The sequence below is a fragment of the Mustela erminea genome, chromosome 13 (genome assembly GCF_009829155.1).
Source record: "Mustela erminea isolate mMusErm1 chromosome 13, mMusErm1.Pri, whole genome shotgun sequence".
Classification (NCBI taxonomy): Eukaryota; Metazoa; Chordata; class Mammalia; order Carnivora; family Mustelidae; genus Mustela; species Mustela erminea.
The window spans coordinates 44,168,842-44,191,754 of record NC_045626.1 but is presented as its reverse complement, the minus strand read 5'-3'; the positions used below and the strand labels follow the sequence as shown (position 1 = coordinate 44,191,754).

At 40.8% G+C, this 22,913-nt stretch overlaps 1 protein-coding gene and 1 long non-coding RNA gene across 2 annotated transcripts in view; one reads left to right on the top strand and one right to left on the bottom strand.

Moving 5' to 3' along the window:
• The window catches only part of LOC116571778, a 49,021-nt gene extending 35,530 nt beyond the window's left edge, over nucleotides 1–13,491 (top strand). The window contains exon 4 of the long non-coding RNA XR_004277991.1: nucleotides 13,296–13,491. This is a non-coding gene — a long non-coding RNA (uncharacterized LOC116571778). The remainder of the gene's footprint in view (nucleotides 1–13,295) is intronic.
• Nucleotides 13,492–13,943: 452 nt separating this feature from the next.
• CHST9 (carbohydrate sulfotransferase 9) overlaps nucleotides 13,944–22,913 on the bottom strand; it is a 231,655-nt gene continuing 222,685 nt past the window's right edge. Inside the window, exon 5 of the mRNA XM_032310105.1 lies at nucleotides 13,944–17,163. Within this exon, the coding sequence (XP_032165996.1) occupies nucleotides 16,075–17,163 (1,089 nt within the window). The 3' untranslated portion in view covers nucleotides 13,944–16,074. The remainder of the gene's footprint in view (nucleotides 17,164–22,913) is intronic.

The following is a 22,913-nucleotide window of genomic DNA, read 5'->3' as shown; positions in this document are numbered from 1 at the left end:
CGGCCACCTCCTTCATGCATTCTAAATTTCCTCACTCTCATCTGGTACATTTGCTTGTTCGGAGTGCTTGTCAGGTGTCACCTGTAACATTTCATTGCTCGTTGGACTGTGGTTGCTGCAACTGTTAATTTACTTTTCTCACTGAGAATGAAAGCACCAGGAGACATTCAAAGAATCCTCTGAGTTCTAGGCTTCTGTCTTCCTGCCCTCATCAGGTTGTAGCATCTTTAGTTTCTTATGGAGATCAGAGTCAAGCTCTCTGGCCAGTGACTTTTTTCTTTGCCGTTTCCCCCAATAGCTTGAGGGGTTCAAAGTGTTCAGAAAGTTAATGGGAGTTTATTGTTTTTCCTACTTGAAAATTTCCCCTCCAGGAATGTGGAAATTGAAGCCAGCAGAGTTTGTTTCCAGGGATAGGAAGCACAAATTCTGCAAGTCATCCACTGTGAGTAATGGCGAGGGGGACCAATTCTTCTACCACTATGTATTTGAGAGCCTTGTATTCCAGTTATTGGGACACAGCACTGCCATTTGGTGCACGTGCTACATCCTGAAGGTCAGCGCCCCAAAGAAGGAAGTGTTCTCAGGCTGGTGCATTCGCTGGGTCTCTCACAGGCTACTCCATTTTTCTCTGGTTATTTCTGGGTAAAACAGTACATGGTCAGTCTAGAGGATTCCATGGTTGTGTACACGTTGTCATACTTAATTTGCATAAAAATGAGCTCCCTGATTGGAGGCGGTTCTTGATAGGACCCATATCACTAGATCAGTATTTCTGAGTGTCCCAGATAGCGGTGCCGATGATGATGCTAAAGGCAAACCAACATTTGGAGAAGATGTAGACCCCAGTAGAGCAAGCTGATGCTCCCTCCATAGTGGAAGAGGTCCAATGCAACCATCTGATGCCAAGTAGCTGTCTGTTCTCTGCTGCAAACATGGGGCATTCAGTAGGAGAAGTAATTAGATCTGTTTTGGTAATGGGGAGTCATGCTGTTGGGCCCAGGCATTGCTTTCATCCTTGTTACCATCATCACTCTGCTAGTGGGCCCTCTGTATCTGCATCGAAGAGGTAGAGCCAAGAGGCAAGCTGATGATCACCCTGCATGATGGCATTGTTGAGACCCTCCTTTGGGGTGGATAACCTGAGACTCAAAGATCTGCATGCATTGCTTGTGCCCATTCCCATAAGTCCCGCCATCCACATACCTCCCCCACAGATCTTATTTACCTTGGTCTTTCAATCTTATTTTTTATAGGCTTTTTTGTGAACAAAGCCAAACCATGGGTTTCTACCCAGGGACCCATGCATGTCTACCTCTCAGGCTATTCCTTCCTTGTAAAGTGGATAAACAAATGCATTTTCTTGCAGCTTTGTTATCTGTGAGAAATTCCCTTTACCTTTGTCCTTTAGAACCACCCCTGAGGGGCTGTCATGGAGCCACAGTGTATTCTTGCCTAAAACTCAACCCAAATTAACCCATCTGTGACTCAAACCTAGGTTATTTTCTCCTTTCTGAGTTGCTCAGAAAGAACCCGCCTTCAGACCATAGGTGTGGGCTGAAGAAGAGGCATTCATGCAATCGAGGCAGTTGACATGGGAATATGGGCTACTTATTCATGATCTATTTATGTGATTTACTCATACCTTCTAGAACTGCTGGCTCTGAGCCTAAATATAACTTCTCTGTTATACAATGGATTGCTGTTGTGCACATCTGGTATTACAAATTTGTGGATCTGGTAATACTCCACTCTTCACAGGAAGGTCCAGTTACAAAGACACCTTGGTGTCCCATGGTCAAGTAGAGCTTCTGTTAGGTACCAATAACTATTTTTTAAGTGGAGACCACTCTTATACTGTTGAAGGCATGTCTGCTCCAGAACCCAAGAAGTATGTGTTGAAACAATTCTGTTGGGACTTGTCAGTAAGCTTACACAGCATCTTTATCTATCATAGGAACATCTGGTACCATCAGGCATGCTGGGTCATATGACCAGGGGGCAGAGAAACTTGTACCTTAGCCTGGGCTTGCTTCAGAGTCCTCTTTTGATCTCATCCCCAGATGAAATGGCAGTCTTCTGAGTGGCTCCCAACATGAGTTAGACAAGATTCCCAATCACAGTATTTGCTGTCTCCAAAATTCAAAGAGGCCCTCCAAGAATGAGGAGTCTTTCTTGAAAGACTTCTTTCAAGTCTTTATTGAACAACTTGTCATTTAGCATAAAGGGAATGCCCCACATCTCTCAGACTGCCATATCCCTAAAATCTTCACTGATGTAGCAGACTTCTAAATTTCTATGGGGTCTAGGGTGCCTGGGTGGCTCAGTGAGTTAAAGCCTCTGCCTTCAGCTCAGGTCATGATCCCAGGGTCCTGGGATTGAGCCTCACATCGGGCTCTCTGCTCAGCTGGGAGCCTGTTTCCCCCTCTTTCTCTCTGCCTACTTATGATCTCTGTCAAATAAATAAATAAAATCTTTTAAATTTCTGTGGGGTTTAACTCCCACTCAGAGCACACAGGCATCTTCTTAGGACATTAGGGGAACTTCCCTGTTCTATAGGGCAAACTGACCTGCTGTTATCAGTTTGGGGAGTGAATGTGATGATTTGTAGAATGTCAAGCTAGTCCAAGTCCCTATGGACCATATTATGACAAACGACAACAGAATTAACATAGCCCTGGGGCAAGGCAGTGTGTATTCGATCTCTTCTGTGTAAGGGTGATCTGTGTTTGATCTTTTCTACTGAAGGAGAAGAATGTTTTCACGAGACCCAAATCCACAAACTGGATGTCAGAAACCGTGTTATTTTTTTGCAGCAAAGACACCAAGTATGATCAGCTATCACTTGGTTCAGATTACAGTTATCCCTTGAATAAGGATGCAATGAAAAGTATCACCATTGCATCCTTTAAGTCTGGAAGACTAGTCTAAAACTATTACCAGGATGTGGTATTACCTCTGAGTTAGCCTCTTGGCTGGGACAGGAAGCAGTTTCAGGGGATTATGCTTGTTTTTTCCTATCATGATGGCTCTTATTCCACAGCTAAGTGGACCAATGTGAGAATTATGCCACTTCTAAGTATATCTATTCTGATTACAAAATCAGAGACAGTGTAGGTCTGTGAACCTATTAGACTCACTAAAAAGCAGACATATGTTGGAATTTCATTTACCATCAGGTCTTTGTATGCCTCAACTCTAACTGGAGGACACAATGGTGTTTTGCATCCCAAGGTGTCAGTGTCAGTTCAGACTCTATCTTACAGACCTAGAAAAGTTTGGGTATTTCCTCAATGCACAATTACCCTAACATAGAGAGTAAGTCCTTTTAAAAAAAGAATGGTGAATATCTACCATATATTCTTGTAATAGTTTTACAAAGTTCTCCCTTGGAAGAATAGGATCTTTACAACCAACTGTCTATAAACCAACATAAGTCTAGAAACTATGAGCACCCATGATTTTCCTCTGAGGCCATTTTCACCATTTGTTTGATGTTTGATGACTCAAACTGAGCAATGTCTAGATCAGTTGTCCGGATATTTCACCCCTAGATACAAATGACCTATTACCCATTGCCACAGACTCTGTAGACCATGTCCTCTGACCACCACTCCAGCCTTCTTGCACATTATGGAATTATAGCTACCTTGTCTCAGAAAGCGAAGTACATATATGGCTGTATCATTCTGAAAACTCACTTTTGGTCAAGATAGAGGTCCCTTTTTAATTCTCCCCAGTTTTTTCTGCTATGGAACAAATGATAGAAGGTCTTGCCTTCTGTCACATGTAATGCGGTCTTTAAGAATTTAGTCATAAAGTAACTTCTATGTAATCCTTTTCAGTCTGGCAGGTGCCAATGTCTTATGACAGAGGAAGATTGAAACTCAGAGCTTTGTACATTCAGATGGTCAACATGAGGCTGCTGAGTGTTGACTACATGCTTGGTAATGAAGAATAAGTGAGAAATATGACAGACATTTTCTGACCCAAAGAATCTTCTCACTTTCCAGAGAGAACATGTACCTTTGGAAAAATAACTACAGAAGACTGAACCTGACCTGGAGGTCAGGAAAGTCTTTTCTGAAGACTGATGAGATCTTAGATTGGTCCCTATTGTTCAGGTACTGGTGCCTTCACAGAGGCTCCAAGGTAGGGAAAAGAGTAGCTTATCTGCGGAGATAAAAGTTTAGCTTGGTTAGGGCATAGAGCTAATGGAAAGAAAGGGGCTGAAGATGAATAAAGTCACAGATTTTTAGTTTATTTATTTCAATATTGTAGCTGTGGAGCCCACTATTTTAAACTATTATCTTATTAAAAGGAATTAACACTTGGAAGCTTGAAATTCAATTAGATGTACATTCATTGAGCAAGACATGGTTACTTTGAATCTAACAGAAAAGTTAAGACACACTTCATCATGTTATTAAGTCAGAATGTGCCTTAAGGGAAAGGCACAGCTCTATGTGAACATAGGAGTAGGTGCATGGGATTTGTTCTTGCCTTCTTTTCTTCAAGAGATATTTACCAAGTACCTGTCTAGGGTTACAAAGATGAACAAGATAAATTCAATCTACTGGAGGAGCCAGATGCGTACATAAAAAATTAGAGTGCTATATGTGCAAAGATAGAGCTATGCACAGGCTCTAAAGGGATAATAAAAATAATTTATTGAGTGCTTATCAAACACTTTACACACATTTTCCCATTTATTTCTCACAGTAACCTTATGAGGTAGGTATTGTTATCCTCAGTTTTTGAGATGATAAAACTAGCACTCAGAAAAGTTAAATAAATTGGAGAGAACCCAAGTTTGAAAGTTGAAGACATGGAATTCAAATCCAGTTCTTTCTGTTGACAGCACAGGCTCTTAACCACATAGCATGCTGTCCTAGTCACGCATGGGTGCTCAGAGGAGGGGGTCTCATCCAAACCAAAGAAGAGGTGAGGAATGCCTCCTTGAGCTGAGAGTAGTGAGTAAAAGCTGTAGGGGGGCTGTGATAGGCATAAGTAGGTGCTCAGCAGAGGAAAAATGTGAGTAAAGGCCCAGGAGGCTGGAAACCACCCAACACTGGGGGACCATGGCCATTTTGTGCTGTTGGAGACTCAGCAGGAAGGCAGGAATTGGTTACAAACATGACTGGAGAAGGACTGGATTATGGAGGACACTGCATGTGTGTTAGGAAACAGAATTGTAGGAGTAAGCCACTAAGGAGCTTTGCATGGAAAAATGTCAGGCTTGGGTTAACATTTTAGAGTGGTTCTAATGGCAGTGGTATCGGGAATAGTGTGGAGGGAACAAGGTGGGAGAAGAGAGGAGGGTTTGGACTAGGATAGTGGCAGAATGGATGGGAAGAGAGGAGAAACTTGAGAAAAATGTGGGTGGTGGAGTTAGTGGGCTATCCTTGGGCTGTGGTGAGTCAGCACAGGGAGAAGTCTGATTTAGCTCCTTGGTTCCTGATGTGGAAGGCAGAGTAGATGGATGATGATGTCATTAATTAAATAGGTTTGGGGTTCAACAATGAGTCAACATTAGTCACGGTGAGTTGGAAGTGCCTACGGATTATCCAGGTGAAGTCCATCAGGAAGTTACAAATCTGAGTCACAGTGCATAATAGACATGTAGTCTGGAGAAAGAGATTTGGGACCATCAGCCTATGGGTAGAATTAAGGCAAGAAGAGTGGGAGAGAGTCTTGGGCACAGAGCGGATGAAGAAAGCTGAGTGAGGGATGGCTATGGGAGAGTGGAAAGGGCAGAATAGGTGGGTGAGGGGCAGGTTGGAGGGGGCATGTGAGGAGGTTGTTAAAGAGAGGAGAAATGGACATTTTAGGCAGGGTGAAACAGAATAAAATAGGGGGAAAGGTGAGAATATTTTTAAAGAATGTAATAGATTTGGGGGGGGTTGGATAGTAATGGGTTTGATGTAGTTATTTGGTGACATTGGAGTGTGGTCCTTGAATCCAGCAAGGAGAACCTGGGAGCAGAATGATACCGTAGAAAGTTTATTTTCAAAGTGTGCAGACTGAATTAAAGGGAGGAGTTACATGTACAATGCAAAATTATTCAGTCTTAGAAAGGAAGAAAATTCTAACACCTGTTACAACACGGATGAATTCTGACGATGTGATGCTAGTGCAATAAGCCAGTCACAGGACAAAAGCTGTATGATTCCACTTCCATGAGGGACCAAGAGTTGTCAAGTTCATGGAGACAGAAAGTAGAAGAGGGGCTGCCAGCAGCTGGGGGAGGGGAAATGGGAGTTATTATCTCATGGGTATGGAGTTTTGGTTCTGCAAGATGAAAAGAGCCTGGGAGATGGATGCTGGTGCCGCTTAAAAATAGTGAAGATGGTAAATTTTATGCTTTATGTCTTTCACTGCAATTACAAACTTAAAAAAAAAAAAAAAAAGAAAGGGAAGGAAATAAAAAGGAGGGGGTGGTGATGAGCAGGGCTTCTTTTCGGATGCTGTTTTTGATCCCAGGTGAGTGCTCATGGGACTAGAACAGGGTAGGGACCTGTGGACTGTCAAGTGTTCCTCTAAAATGAAAGGGCTGTGTTCGCAGGTCAGAGAGGGTCAAACACTAGCAATGTCATATGGTTCAGCCTAATAGGAAGGCAAAGGAGAGACAAATTCTTTAATGAAGTCCAAGGAAATGTACATTCTTCCCATTTAAGTTAAATTGCAAAATAGTTCCTGGGGCACTTGCTTTCAAACTAATAACCCAAATAGCAAATATTTTCCACTTTCAATCATCTTAGGTCAGTTTGAAAACAGCTTTTTAATTTTTTATTGGAGAAACCCATACTGTCTTCACTTTGTTCAGCGTGAAGTAGAGTTGCCAAAATTGCCTTCAGTCCACATTTGTGTTTCAAAGAGGAAAGTTTCCATTTCTTCATTTCATCCTGAACGCTTTCAGAGAGTTTGGGCAGTGACCAGTGCTGTTCCCGTAAGTCCCTTCCATCATTTCAGCCCTACTTCTTCAGCTGGCCGGTCTCGGATGCCAAGTTTCAGCTTCCGCACTGGTCAAAAGCCCACGGAGGGCTTTGGTACCAACAGCCACAGACCCTTCTCTGAGCCCAGAGGGGTTAGCTTTTTTAACAAAGGAACAGAGCAAAGGGAGCAGGCTTTATTATTACCCATAACCCACCAGGATTAAAAAAAAAAAATCACATACACACATACACAAGTGGTGCTCAAACCTTGTTGCATATGAGACTCATCCCAGGAGACTCTTAAAAGATTCAAAGGACACCTGGGTGGCTCAGTGGATGAAGAGTCTGCCTTGGGCTCAGGCCAGGATCCCGGGTTCTTGGGATCGAGTCCCGCATCGGGCTCCCTGCTTAGCGGGGAGCCTGCTTCTCCCTCTTCCTCTGCCTGCCGCCCCCTACCCCCTGCTGTTCTCTCTCTCTGACAAATAAATAAATTAATTAATTAAAAAAAAAAAAGAAAATTCCTGAGTGGGTTTCAGAGAGATTCTGATTCAGCACAGGTTGGGTGGGGTACAGGAGTCTGTTTTTAACAAAGATGTGGATAACTCTGATATGGTGCTGACCCATGCACTCTTTTCTGAGCACTTGACAAACCAAATCAGGGTTTATTTTTGCCTAATGATAATTACAGTCACCCTAATAATACTGTCACTTTCGAAGTTTGTGGTCACACTAGCGCTCTGAGTACGTTTTAGCTCATCATATTTTTGAAGAACATTTTTTCTAAATTTTAGGACTATTTTAGGGAAATGAGCGGATAAAACCAGTACTACATGGTTTGGCCCAGGTTTTCCACTCTTTAGGGACAAATGGCATGGCGATCACTTTCCATGGCTGGGTTCTCGTTTTCTCCAGCTCTCTAAGTATTCAAGTGCAGGAAGGAGGAGGTCAGAGCCTTAAGAAGGAAAGATAGTTGGAATGTCACTGGGAGGGCGAAAGTCACTCAGGATCGTACCAGGAATGGGGTAGAGAGGCGTGTTGTGAGCCAGATGGGGGAAATCCGAGGGCAAGTTAGGAAATAGGTAATTTTCAGAGTTGAGGAAGGGTGGGTACTCCTTTAAAACAGGAGGTGTTTTTGGAGAAAGGTTATGGAATGGCAGTCTGGATGCGTTAGTGGCAACCACTTTCTGTCCTAGACACTGGGGTTCCAAGGGCGTGGGAGAATGACTCATCTCTGCGGAAGCGGATGGGAAGGAATGTTGTTGCCAGGGGGACCCAGTGGCTAAGACAGAAGGATGCCAACGGAAGGTGCTGGATTTCTCCCAACATCTTTGTTGTTGGTCTGAAGAGATTTGCTCAAATAATGAAATATTGTTTGGCAATCCCACTGGGTATAAGACTAAAGCACAAGCAGCATTTTGAATGAGGATAAGGAAACCTGGATTGCATAACACAAATATGGTCAAAGAAAATGTTCAGGGGGCACCTGGGTGGCTCAGTGGTTTAAAGCCTCTGCCTTCGGCTCAGGTCATGATCTCAGTGTCCTGGGATAAAGCCCCGCATTGGGCTCTCTGCTCAGCGGTGAGCCTGCTTCCCCCTCTCTCTCTGCCTGCCTCTCTGCCTGCTTGTGATCTCTGTCTGTCAAATAAATAAATAAAACCTTTAAAAAGAAACTAATAATTAAAAAAAAAAAGAAATGTTCAGGAACCGCTTTTCCTTTGAGAGTGTGGTAGATGTGAGAACACATACGTCAAAGTAGGGATTAAAAGGTGGGGCACCTTCAGGGAGATTCAAATTAAAACCACATTGAGATATCACCTTACACCAGTTAGAATGGCCAAAATTAACAAAACAGGAAACAACATGTGTTGGAAAGGATATGGAGAAAGGGGAACCCTCTTCCACTGTTGGTGGGAATGCAAGTTGGTGCAGCCTCTTTGGAGAACAGTGTGGAGATTCCTCAAGAAATTAAAAATAGAGCTTCCCTATGACCCTGCAATTGCAATCCTGGGTATTTATCCCAAAGATAGAGATGTCGTGAAAAGAAGGGCCATCTGTACCCCAATGTTTATAGCAGCAATGGCCACAGTCGCCAAACTATGGAAAGAACCAAGATGCCCTTCAACGGACGAATGGAACGCTCTTGGAACCCCAGTGTCCAGGACAGAAAGTGGTTGCCACTAAGGAAGATGTGGTCCCTATACACTATGGAGTATTATGCTTCCATCAGAAAGGATGAATACCCAACTTATGTAGCAACATGGACGGGAATGGAAGAGATTATGCTGAGTGAAATAAGTCAAGCAGAGAGAGTCAGTTATCATATGGTTTCACTTATTTGTGGAGCATAACAAATATCATGGAGGACAATGGGTGTTAGAGAGGAGAAGGGAGTTGGGGTAAATTGGAAGGGGAGGTGAATCATGAGAGACTACGGACTTGAAAAACAATCTGAGGGGTTTGAAGTGGCGGAGGGGTGGGAGGTTGGGGTACCAGGTGGTGGGTATTATAGAGGGCATGGATTGCATGGAGCACTGGGTGTGGTGAAAAAATAATGAATACTGTTTTTCTGAAAATAAATAAATAAATTAAAAAAAAAAAAAAAGGTGGGGCACTTAAGGACCAGCCAGAGAAGGTAAATGAGGGATGATGCCCTCAGTGTGATAACATCACAAAGGCACAACGAACTACAGTTCTGTACCTACATTGTCAGCCACGTTTAACATGAACAGCAAGGGATCTCTGGCTTCTCTGAAGGGGCCGACCTTGACTCTGCCCAGCTGTTTTCAGGAGAGCACGTACGAAGCAGGGTAACAAATTCCCTATTATTGACGAAAGAGTTCCAGTTTTAAAATGTTGACAACTAATTCAAATATTAACTAAAATGCACTGTAGGCCAAACCAAATGAATCTGTGGCCAGATCTGGCTAGTAGGCTGCCGGGTGTGGTCCCAGCTTTGCAGCCAAAGAGACCCTGGCAGGAAGCTCCTCTGCGGCTAGCCATTAAACCTCTCTGACCCTCGGTTTTCCCACCATAAAATGACCCGTGGAATAATACTGAACTTCCGCTATTTTGGGGGGAAGGATTAGACCTATTCTTCATGTCATTAAATGAATGTATGTAAAGCAATTTTCCAGTGTCTTTTCCCTGCTCAGTAAATAGCTTTCAGAGTGACCAGAATCATGCATTTTTTTTTCAACATTTCCTCCTCAAACCTAATATACAAATATGCCATCTTAGAAATCTGAAGGATTGCTGTGTCCACAGATCTACTTCTGGTTAAGGTGTGACTGTTAGGGTAGAGAAGGCATGTGGCTTTGATAACTTCTCCCAATTTTTTTAGGGCCTTTTCTTTGGATCCATGGACCGTACAGTCATAAAGCAATAATGCACATATTACGCACTAAGAGAAGTTGTGGAGGAGCCCTTAGACTATATTGTCAAGAGTATTTATCAAAAACTCTTTCTTTCCATTGCAAGACTGTGCTCATAACAGTGCAAAACAAATTAAACAGACACACTTCCCTTCCTCTTGGAAGATCTTGAACATATTCCAATGGCAAAAGAGATTTTATATGCATATGAAGAGGGATATAGCAAATGAACAAATTAATAAATGAAGCAAAAAAAAAAAAAGCAAGAGAAGGAATGCCTGCATTTCTTGGTAAAAGAAGAATCCGACTCATTTCGCATCAGGGGAAAATCATTTTGCCTTTTTCTGTTGATCAGCGGCTCATGAAGTCACGAGGTTGCAAAACTGAATCATCTGAAGAGATTCTTTGGTGACCTAACATGAACGGAGTGTCTAGATAATGAGAGAGGAGAGTATTTCAAAATAGAATTAGGATTTGAACAGAGGCCTAGAGATTGGAAAAATGATTGCTTAAAAGGATTTGGATATGCCTACAAGGGTAGGATTGTGGTGGATAAGATGTGTGTGTGTGACCAGGCAGCTCTGGAACTACATGGTGTGAGACAATGCCATTTTGCGGAGGTCTCCAGACTTGGCCTTCCTTATATGGGTTCTCCTGAAGACCTGGGAAAGTGTGCCCTCTTCTAGCCATGCACTTGTTTACCTTGAACTTTTCAGGGTGTTTTTCAGTTAGTTTGAGTCAACCTGCTCCTCTGAGGACAGGAGCTCAGGAAAGAGACTATCCATGACTGCTTACTTCTAGAAGTATTTAAGGAGCTTTCTCTTGGGCTGACCTGATAAGCCATGACCATCTTCAAGTGCCGATTTGGGGAAAGTTGGCCAGACTCCCTCCCTCTTTCATCTAAATTCTCCTTGACCGTGCCCATTTGTGTCACTGGGCTTTCTTTTCAAAATGATATTTTGTTTTTGTTTTGCTAAATTTGTTCCAGGGACTTCTTTTTTCTGACACTAAGTTCCATGATCAACTGGGAATTTAAAACAAGGGGGAAGAAAGCTATTTCTTTTCTTTTTTTTTTTTTTAAATATTTTTATTTATTTATTTGACAGAGATCATAAGTAGGCAGAGAGGCAGACAGAGAGAGAGGAAGGGAAGCAGGCTGCCTGCTGAGCAGAGAGCCCGATGCGGGGCTCGACCCCGGGATCATGACCGAGCCGAAGGCAGAGGCCTAACCCACTGAGCCACGCAGGCGCCCCAGAAAGCTTAATTTCTTGTAAAGTCTTTGAATCTGTCAGTTTAACTCAGCAGGAATAAAAGGATAAGCTAATTTGAAATGCAAAAACCAGTTAAATACACACACGTGTATGTATCTATATTTGTACTGAAAAAGTTTTGAGATACCAATATATGTTTCCTGCTTTCCTCAAACCAAGGAGAGAGTTTGGTAATAGTTTATGCTGCTTGGATTCATTCTGGCTCCCAACCCTAATTGCCAGCTGTAATTCTTCTTTTTTTTGAGAGTTATTTATTTCAGAGTGAGAGAGAGAGGGGGACAGGGGAGGGACAGAGGAAGAGGGAGAGAGAAACTCAAGCAGACTCTGCAGTGAGTGAGGAGTCAGACATGGGGTTTGATCTAATGACCCTGAGATCAGACTTGAGCTGAAACCAAGAGTTGGCTGCTTAACTGACTGAGCCACCAGGTGTCCCACCAGCTAGGACTCTTTAGACAAGTCACTGAACCACTCTGATTTAGTTTTCTTTCTTTCTTTTTTAAAAAGATTTTATTTATCTGAGAGAGAGAGAGCACAAGAAGGGGGAGCAGCAGGCAGAGGGAGAGGGAGAGGGAGAAGCAGGCTCCCCGCCGAGCGGAGAGCCCAATATGGAACTCAACCGGAGTATCATGACCAGAGCCAAAGGCAGATGCTTAACCAACTGAGCCACTGAGGTGCCCCTAGTTTTCTTTATTATATTATTGTGTGCATGTGTGTGTGTGCGTGCGCGTGCACATGTGGGCATACATAGCATCTCAGATTGACTATGGAGACTAAATTGATGAATAATGTTTGATTATGATTATGATCTTGAATATTATTATAATGATTATGATTGAGATGAAAAAGGTATGACCCTAGAGGTAGGACTAAACTGAGTTAGCCTTGGCCTAAGGTCCTCAGATGCTTGAACTGTTCTTAAAGGCCTAAGGGCAACTATCCTTCAGATTTTGGAGAACGTTGGGGATGTCAGCCATGGCAAAGGTTCTACTTGCCATAGTCTATGAAAGCCTAGAGGCTAAAGACGCCCTAAGAGGTTGAGTGAGAACTTAGAGTAGGGCGATGTTTATGGTAGTCTCAGCCTATGAATTCCAAGTTCTACCAATTCTGCTGGTGATGTTTCAAAGGGAACTCACATTCAAAATTCCCTGCATCTGTTTATATATTCTTTCCAGCTAAACACTACATATTTCAGGAAATAATACTTATTTGATGAATAATTATTCATATGTAAAGTAGAAAATCTTTTTTCCTCTTCTTGATTATAAATGGTATCCAAGTAGCTCTTGAATTGCTAGATAATATTTTATAGCCTGTGAAGTTAGAGAATTTAACAAGTGGCTGCACATTTCCATTGACTTAAAGGATATTTCCAAACATGTGTGAGAAAATTAGTAAGTTGAGTGTCCTGTACCTGCATTTCCATTGAAATTTATGGCAGTTCCCAGGCACAATCACATCAACCACACATATCCACAGATAGTTTACCATGTTAGGTAACTGATTTTGGATTTAACTGCCAACTTTTACTCTACTAGTAATTCCAGACAAGGGAATAACAGAGTGAAGGAGCCTGCCCGGGTCATTACTGTTGCCTATAAAAACAAATAAGATCCTTAGGGTTTAATTAGAGGACTTGTAATTATACCTAACACATGCTAGTGTTAGAATGTGAACATTGGACATCTGGAAGATGAGTCTAGATTTGGTCACTTGCATTTCAGAATCTAAGTGGTGACCGTCCAAAGGAAGAGTGATGTGCACACCTGGCGCTTGTGCCCAGGCAGAAACGACAATGGTGAATGTGAGCTGATCTGCAAACAGAAGAATTCAGAAATGATAAATGGAAGAGGTATTTAACATCACAAGGAATCCAAGATGATGACTGGCTTCTTTGGCTCTGCCATGAACAGAAGCCATTTAAAAGAAGAGTAGGTGCATTAAAAATGTGTTCTTCCTTCATAACCCCCTTTAAAAAAAAAAACCCTCTCTATTTTAGAGATAGAGAAAGAGCATGAGGGAGAGGCAGAGGGAGAGAGAGAGAGAGAAAGAATCCTGTGTTGGGTTGTGTGGAACCCAACACAGGGCTCGATCTCATGATCCTGAGATCATGATCTGAGCTGAAACCAAGAGTCAGCTGCTCAACTAAGCCACCCAGGCACCCCTTCATAAGATCTTTTTAACATGTGGCCCCTGGAACTCACAGCCACACAGGATGCTTGCTGGTGTCAGAGTCTTTCAGGAAGAGCATGACTGAAGGACAACCTCTGGTTATGTAGGCTAAGTGGAAAGGGAATGGAGAGGAGAACAGACAGCGGAAGGCATAGAACAGCCCTCTTCTCTCCCTCCTGTGCCAAACAGTATTATAGACATATATGTGTGTGTCATATAGACATATATGTGTATGTACATACACATACATATGTGTATGTGTATTCCATATATGTACCCCATCTTCATAAGTGTGTTAGAAATGCTAATAAGAGAAAGATAGGACACTTGTTTCCATTTTTTTCTTCCAAAGTTATGAAAAGTTTTTTTTTTTTTTTTGGTTCCTTATAAGGTTTTAGGAATAACGCTGAGAAAATTGCTTCTATACTTTATAATAGATTCCACCCATACAAAAACTAGGGGGTTTTTTGTGTGTGGTTTAGGAATAAAATTTCAGGCTTCTTGGCATAGTTTATATTCCCTCTCTTCCTCCATAAAAAGATCATTTCAATGTTTCCAAGTTACAAGGAGTCCACTCTACATGGTACAGCAAAATTTAAGTTATACGATTTAGATTACTCTAGAGTAAAACTCCTTAAAAACAGAGAGCACAGTTTAAGTGTATGGTCTAGAGGCAAGAGTAAATGGAGTGGAAAGTAGTAAAAGGTTGGCTTAGAAGGTTTAATACTTATGATCAGGGAGCCTGCTGCAGTTTCGTACTTGTTGGGAGACACAGATGGGACGGACAAGTAGGCATGTGGGGAGTAAAGCAATTCATGAATACGCAGCCATGAAATGGAAAATCAGAATGAAATAAATACAACTGTAACTAGCTTGGTTTATTAATATTTAAATATTGATGCCTACTTTTCTCTGAGAAACCTTACTAAGTATTTACTGATGAGAAGCAATGCTTGGGAAGAAGAACATATTTGCGAGCCGCATTTAAACAGGGTTTGAACGATATGTGGTTTTCTCAACTCAAAGCAACAGTCAACCAATTAAAATAAGTTTTCCATCTAAATGTGTCTTCAAACTTAAGGTCTGCTGGAAAGAAATTTCCAAAATTCATTACAATTTTGATAGGGGTGACACCTGGTCCTATTTTCCAAAAACTTGGATTTAATATTTGAATGCAATAGTGTCTTGCATTAGTATAGAATATTTAAACTTAAAAAGAAAATACCTTAATTTGTTTATGCATAAGCCTATTAAAAATGTTTCTAGGGCTCTAATTTTGTTTATTCTCTAGAATATAACCTATCTTTGAAGTGGTATACGAGTTTTTAAAAAGTCATTCCCAAGCTAAGTAATTAGACTGGAAACAAAAGCTATTCTTAGAGCACATTCCGCTAAGAAATCTATGCACATGATGCTTTGATTCAAATAATATTCTTATAACACTTTGTTATTGTTTGAGGCCTACATTCAGAGGGGCAACTTTGTTTTTGATGATTATTCCATCCTGAAACAATTTCCCTTCTGCCCAATTAAACCAGAATTAGGAGCACATTTATATCTGATGAGGCTTAAACTTCTCAACCGCCTGCTTCAGAAGCGAAGACCTTTAGTGGTTATGCTCATTCTGTCTCTGCACAGAGGGCTCAAAAGAAAACAGAATCAATTCCCTTAAGTTTTTCTGGAAGGGGAAGGTTGTTTTTGCTGCTTTGATCGTAGCATGCTGTGCATCTTTTGTTGGCTGTTGAATATAAAAAGCCATAGCCTCATCTGGTTTTTCCGCTATATCCTCATATTGTAAATCACATACGCCTTCCAATCTAAAGTGAAATGCCTAGGTCCAAAATATTATTTCAAAATTGATTTATCATCACAGTTGATAGGAAGATTTCCGGGGTATAAGAAAACTCTCCAGTGTGCAGGTAGTATGTCACAGACCACTAAAAATACATCCATGCACTTTAGACATCAAATTCTAGGATGTAGAATATACTCATGCTATTTTAGATCCCTTTTCCTATCATTGCAAGAGGCTGTTGAAGCTAATGCAGCAGCTGGCTAGGTTATTGCTTCTATAATATAATCCATAATGCAAAAGCAGCTATTTCCCAAACATTTGAGAGCAACTCAAGTTGTTTACACGTCTCTGTAAGGTAATTTTCCTATAACTTTGTGCCAATTGGTGTCAGACTATCTGGGAAAAATCTTCATTAAATTGAGACAATGGCACTTAGTTAAATTCTTTCTTACAGAGAATGGTAGGAAAAATTACAGTTAGCTGATTGGAGGCCATCATCTTGGAGTAAATACAGGGTTTTAGAAAATGAATGCAAACTACAAAAATGGAGTCGTATAATTAAACATCAAATAGTCCAGGTAATAAAAGTCATAGATTAATTGTCTCTCAGTTCTAGTCAGATCCTTTAAATATTGTCTCACGACCTGAGCATTGGTTCTTTCATCAGAAGAGTGCCTATCCTTAAAGTTTGGAAATTTCAGCTCTTTTGGAGCACCCACGAGCTGTAAAAAGTAATTGGCATCTTCTTCCAAAGTTTCGAATTTCCCTACAAAATCATAGTTGATCAAACACGGATAGCAGAGTTTGCTGACCTTCTCCCAGTGAATGTCCATTCCTACGGGACGGCGGGAATCCAGCAAATAGTGCACGAACTCTTTGAATTTGACTCCAGATCCATTATTTAATGCTTCTTCACAGGCATTTGGCCGATATTTCTTTATAATCGCTTTCCCAAATACCGGATGGTAATAGCTATTGGGGTGTTCAAATTTGTCCCTGAATGCTGACACTAACCTTTCCATGGGATCACGAACAAAAACAGCTTTGGTGTAGGTGTTCAGACGAGTGTATATCCCTTTTAAGTCGAAGCTATCTAGTTTTTTCAAATGCTTCCCGTAGTGAACAGCATCATGGGAGATGTTGTATGCAGACGAAGCCAACCCACTCAGTACCATCAGAATTCTCTTCCAGTTGGAGCAGCCAGCCTTGGGTACCTCACAATATAAGATTTTGTGTTTATCTTCCACATAGATCCTGGATACCATATGAAAAAGATGTGATTGAGGACGACTCACCCCACCATATTTCTTGCAAAACTCCTGAAGGAAAGATCTGCGTGTCTCCTGGGCCACATCTGTTTCCTTCCATTTGTTGTCTTTGACTAAACTTTTGTTTAAAGGGCGGATGTCCAACGGCCACTTCATCTCGTTGAACTTCTTAAAAACAGTCCTACTTCCTTCATGTTTTTCACTCAGCTTAATTGTTGGTGGCCCCGTGGTCTTACCTAAAGCCCCATCCTCTCCTTGTGGGTGGCTGGTCTTCCTTAAGAGCCTAGTTGGCCTCTCAGAGTTGAGCAGATTTTCCTTTTTTCCCTTGGGACCCTCAGTTATATGGAACTTGGAGTTCTGTTAAATGGAGAAGGAGAAAAGTTGAAAGCATATTCACAAACTTGGTTATACAAAAATCATAACATATTTGTTTTAGAATACTATTGAGGAGAGCACATTTCATGTTAGCTGCCAAAACAATTGAGTAAAGCATGCTGACTATACATTTTGTAGTTAAGTTTCTTCAGAGAAAATATAACAATGAAGAATGGTATCTATGCTTCCTTCTAAACCAAAGTTTCACATTTTATATTACATATATTTGGGTTACTTACATGTTATCATTCATTTAATGTTAATGTGCAGCATTACATTAATAGACTTTTTCATGCTATATGATGAGTATTATCAGGATAAAACTACTAGTATTGTTTTGAATCTATGACATAGTGAATCAGTTATTGTTTTTGTACTATCTTTGTTATCTATGGTTATCAATTATGTAACCTTCCAAAACACACACACACACACACACACACACGGTAACCACAAGATGGAAAGGAGAGTATCTTGAATTTTCATCTTAGCTTTGCCTGTAAATACAATAGAACGTACTCCTGTAGGTCAATGATTTTTGAGCTATTCAGAAACATATCATCTTCGTCACTGATTCAGAACTAGTGCACTGAATGTAAGTACAAAATGCAGCTGTATTTGCATTGAACTTTTTTTGTTGTTGCTTTTGGGGTATGCTATAAAGCACAGAAGAGTTCAAAGTCATAAATTACAACTTAAAATTGTAGCAAAGCTAACTATAAAATCCTCAAGACCATTTCAGTATTCTAAGCACTTGCAAAAAGAGATATCTTTTTCCCTTGGAAATGTTTTATTTTATAAAATTTTTATTTATCATAATAACTTAATAACTATAATCATGCAATTTCATTCATGTATGAAATCTTTCCTCCTTCCCAAGTGAAGAATGATTAGGGAATCCAGAAAAGTTTACTTGATATCCTGCTATATAAAATTGTATGAAAAATAGAACAAGAATTTAGTTCTCTTGTCAGTGGGATGAATCAGCCTATCTACCATCTACTGTTCATCTGACTACGTCCTTCCTACAGTTCTGGCAATGAATGACTACTTAAGGGAAGACATGGAGGATGAGATTTTAGGGATAAAAATTTTAAGGACTTTCGTTTTTACTCTGGGCAAACTAGGGAGATTTTGAAGGGCTCTGAGCAGAGAAGTAACATGATCTCACTTATACTTGAAAAGGATGGTTGAGGAGAAGACTGGAATGGATATATACATATAGAATTGCCAAAATGTTGTTGGAAAACTAACGAATAAATAATGTGCTGTGGGAGTAATGTATAGGGCCACCAGCCCAGTGGTGAAGGGAGTGGTGGGGAAAGTTTCTTAGAGGTTATCTATCTCTCTAGCTATTTATTATCCATCCATCCATCCATCCATCCAAACATCCAACCATCCAACCTTCCAACCATTCATACAGTTAACCACTGTATCCCCAGCGTCTAGAATGGTCGATAGCCTATAATTGCTCTCACATATTTGTTGAATGAATAGATGGAATTAGGTCTTCCAGGTTGATGAGAAATATTCTAGCAAATTGAACAAAAGAGCAGAAAAATAAAGTCCTGTGGATGGGAACCACTTCCAGGTATCATTGTCCTACTAGCTAAGCTTTAAGTAGGGTGGGGTGCGGGTGGGGACTGCTTCTTTCTGGTGCAAGAAGATTGTGTGAATAACCCCTCATCATCATACACCAACTTGGTAGCCACATAAAACAGCTGCCCAACTCTTCCTTACAATTGAGTCAAATGTTTGGAGTCCCAACTCTAAAACCATTTGTATTCTGTCTTCTCAGAGACAGCCAAAATGACATCAAAATCCTGTATCCATCTTTACTCTTCTTATCAATGACCTGAAGTCCATAAAATTTTCACAGATGATGTGAAATTTGACTTGAGCTTTGGAAGATCATGGAGTTATTGGTTGACTGCATGGAAAGTACTTAACATAAGCCTGATGTAAAACTGTCAATGTATTTCTGCTGCTACTTCTTCTACTACTACAACTATAAAATAATAATAACAATTATTATAATTAAAACATTATTACTACTACTATAAAATAATAATAATATAGTAGTAGTAATAACGTTTTATCCCAGTGACGTAGTAAATTTCAAGATTTCCCAGCTGTCCATTATTATCCAGACTGTAATTTGTGTGTCTTTACATGTACCCTAATTAGTTCTCTCTCTGCCCCACTGACAAGAACAAAAATGAAATCAGCCTTCCACTGTGCCCTCTGGACTTTCTGCTTGTGGTCATCAAATTCCCCTTTAATCTCCAGAGACTTCTGGAATGTTTGTTTCCCATGACTTTCTCTACATGAAACCTGGCTGGCCCCCAAGACTCTGCTTCCCTTGTACTTTCTCAAGTAGACACAACTTTATTTCCTTGAATCACTTGTCCCTCAGGCCAGAAGGGAAGGGAATGATTTCCTTGGACTTTACTGCTGCTTCCAGAACATGTCCACCAGCAAAAGCTTCACCTTCTGTGAAGTGTGTGTGTCCTGCTGAACTTCCCTTACTCCTCCTTACACAGTCAGCTGCCTTTGCCCCGATCTTTCTGTTTCATGCACTGAAGGGAGGTCCTAGCTTAGACTTTACTTCTCATCCCCATTCTTGTCAGATGACCCTGACACCCAGTGAACTCTCAGCCCCTTGACCACCTGGTTTCTTTTTCTTTTTCTTTTCTTTTTTTAAGATGTTATTTATTTGTGAGAGAGAGTGCAAGAGCAATAGAGTGAGCTTGGGAAGAGGGAGGAGCGAGGGAGAAGCAGACTTCCCCCTGAACAGGGAGCCCAATGTCGGGCTCGATCCCAGGACCCTGGGACCATGACCTGAGCTGAAGGCAGATGCTTAACCGACTGAGCCACCCAGGCATCCAAACCACTTCACTTTTAACTGAAGTGTTCTTCATTGCACGTGGACCTTGCCACTACCAGAGCCTGTGCCACTTCGATCATCTCTCTGACCACCATCCCCTAACCTTCTGGCTCATCACTACTTCCAGTTTTGCAATTCTCTACTTCTCACTATGTTACTCAAGCTCTTAGCAGCCAGCACACCTGGTTCTTCTCTTCACTCTCAGAAAATCACCTCTGTGGGGAGACATTCCCTGTCCACCTTCTATATATTATGTTCTCCTCTGAGATTCTCTCCCATATAAGGTTCCCCAATAAGAATCCTGGTTATTTCCTTCATTGCATTTATTGCAACGTGAAATGATTTCATTTACTTACTTCTATGTTGTCTCCTCCTTTTCCTACCTCTGTTGCACTAGAATGTGACTGTAGAGGTCTTATCTTTTTTGTTCTCTTTTGGATCTCTGGTACCTAGCATGTTGCCCGACACATCGAAAATGATCAATAAATAATTGTTCCATGAGGAAATGTGATCCTCTAAAATCATAGGTGGATTCTTTATTTCACAAGTTTCAAGGTGAAAATGTGATTTTTTAAAACCAGAGATTCCTTATTTCACAAGATACAGTAAAAAAAATGTATCTGTACATCTATTAACAGGATTTATTTACACAATTATATTACACTTCCACCAGCCTTTATACCATATTTAGTTAAATAAAAAATAAATTTACAAAAAAGTCTACCAGGGTATTCTTGCCAATGCCAGCTTCTGGTCTTTGTAAGCTTCTCCTAAACATCAATAGTGGTTGTACCTTGATTGTATCATGATTATGATTTCTTCTACTTTTTAAATCAATTAATTAATGGATTAATTTTTCCCTTCTTTTTGAATCAAAGAGACTAGTGTCAGTTTTTTTGTTATTCTAAATAGGAAAACAGTGCGGTACAATGGCTCCCTGCACATAATCAGGACGTCCTTCTTGTGTACACAAAGTGAGAGTTGTGCTTGCACAGTCACTTGAAATACAAATCATTTTTACTAGGGATATTTTAGATTGTCTTGAAATACCAAAAAGGAGAAATTCACCTTCTTTTTGATGACTACTACACACTTAAAAACCAGGCAGTGCCTCAGACAATATGACATTCAGAAATTTTACATTTTCATCTATGTTGGAGAGCAATGACAGAGGACAAAGATTTTCATGAAAATAGAAGTTTCCTTTGCTTTATTTCTTGTGGTAAATGTGATTTTGATTTAGCGATGGGCTTCCACACAATTGTTTTATAACCTTGTTGAAGAAACAGTATTAATCAAAAGGTCAAGGTTAATTTGGATAAATACTTTGCCAATTCTTGTCAAGGTGCTGAAAATCTGTATTCAAACAAGACTTTGGCAGAAGAGAGCACAAATAAAATAGATACACACAGCCCTGCTCATGAAGTAGGCATGGAGGGCTTGGAGTCCTACCTGCCTGGCAAATCAGATCAATTCAAAGTCACTCCCTACTGCCTGGGAACGTCTGGAGGCTCGCCAGCATCCTCCAGCCTCACTGGGGACACACAGAAGCCGAGTCTCTGGGGGGTGGGGCTCCCGACTAACTTAAACAAGCTCTCTGGGCACTCTGCAGGCAGTAATGGCATTTGAGGGACTGACCACTCAACAGAGTATTGCAAATGAAAGTGAAAAAGTAATAGTTCATCTCATACCAACCAGGAGAGAAAGACATCCAATATGGTGGGTGGAATATTTTAGTTAAGTAGAGACAAATGGTCCTCTATGGGTAGGGATGTCACATCAGCCTTCACACAGACCAGATGGAAGTTCCTGTTCCCTAAGCTGCTTGCTGATGACGTGTTTGGCTAGGGAGATAACTGCAGGGGGGATTTTCATTGTTCATAAATGAGACTTCAATCTCCTGTTAGTTTATTGAGTACTAATTAGTTTCCTTACTTCTGAGTAAATCAAGGGATGGGCTAAGGTTAATAAGTATTGACACCTCAGGAGGCTTCTTGTTGGAAGGCCATTAGACTGCCTAGTGTCCCTTATCTCACCATCACCTCCCCTTATAAAAACCATTGCTAGGGAGTGGTGGCCTCCCTCTCCATCCACAACCCCACTCCATTTCCTTCAGTCACAGCAAAGGCTTTCCATAACTGAGGGGTCTGGATCACTAAAACTGCGATTAATGGTATTTTATTTTATTATTATTTTTTATTAAGTTTTTAAATTGTAATTCCACTACAGTTAACATACAGTGTCAAATTAATTGCTGGTGTGCAATTTAGTAATCGAACAATTCTATACGTTACTCAGTGTTCATATGATAAGTATATACTTAATCTCCGTCATGTGTTTCATCCATTCCCCACCCATCTCCTTTCTGGGAACCTTCAGTATATTTTCTGTATACCTTCAGTATATTTTTTAAGAGTCCATTTTTTGGTTTGTCTCCACCCCCTTTGTTCATTTGTTTTGTTTGAGTGAAATTCACAAATGAATGAAATCATAGGGTATTTGTCTTTCTCTGACTGACTTATCTCACTTAGCATTATGCCTCCTAGATCTATCAATGTTGTTGCAAATGGCAAGATTTCATTCTTTTTTTGTGGTTGAGTAATATTCCATTGTGTGTGTGTGTGTGCACACGCACGTGCGTGCATGTGTGTGTGTACACACCACATCTTCTTTTTCTATTCATCAGTCAATGGGCACTTGGGCCATTTCCATAATTTGCCTATGAGATGATGTTATTTTAAATCCAAAGCTTGTACTAGTGAATTTTCACCACCATCATCACCACGCTGTTAACAATGACAACAGTAATAAAAAGAGTACACTCTTCCATGCCCATTTTCCTTCA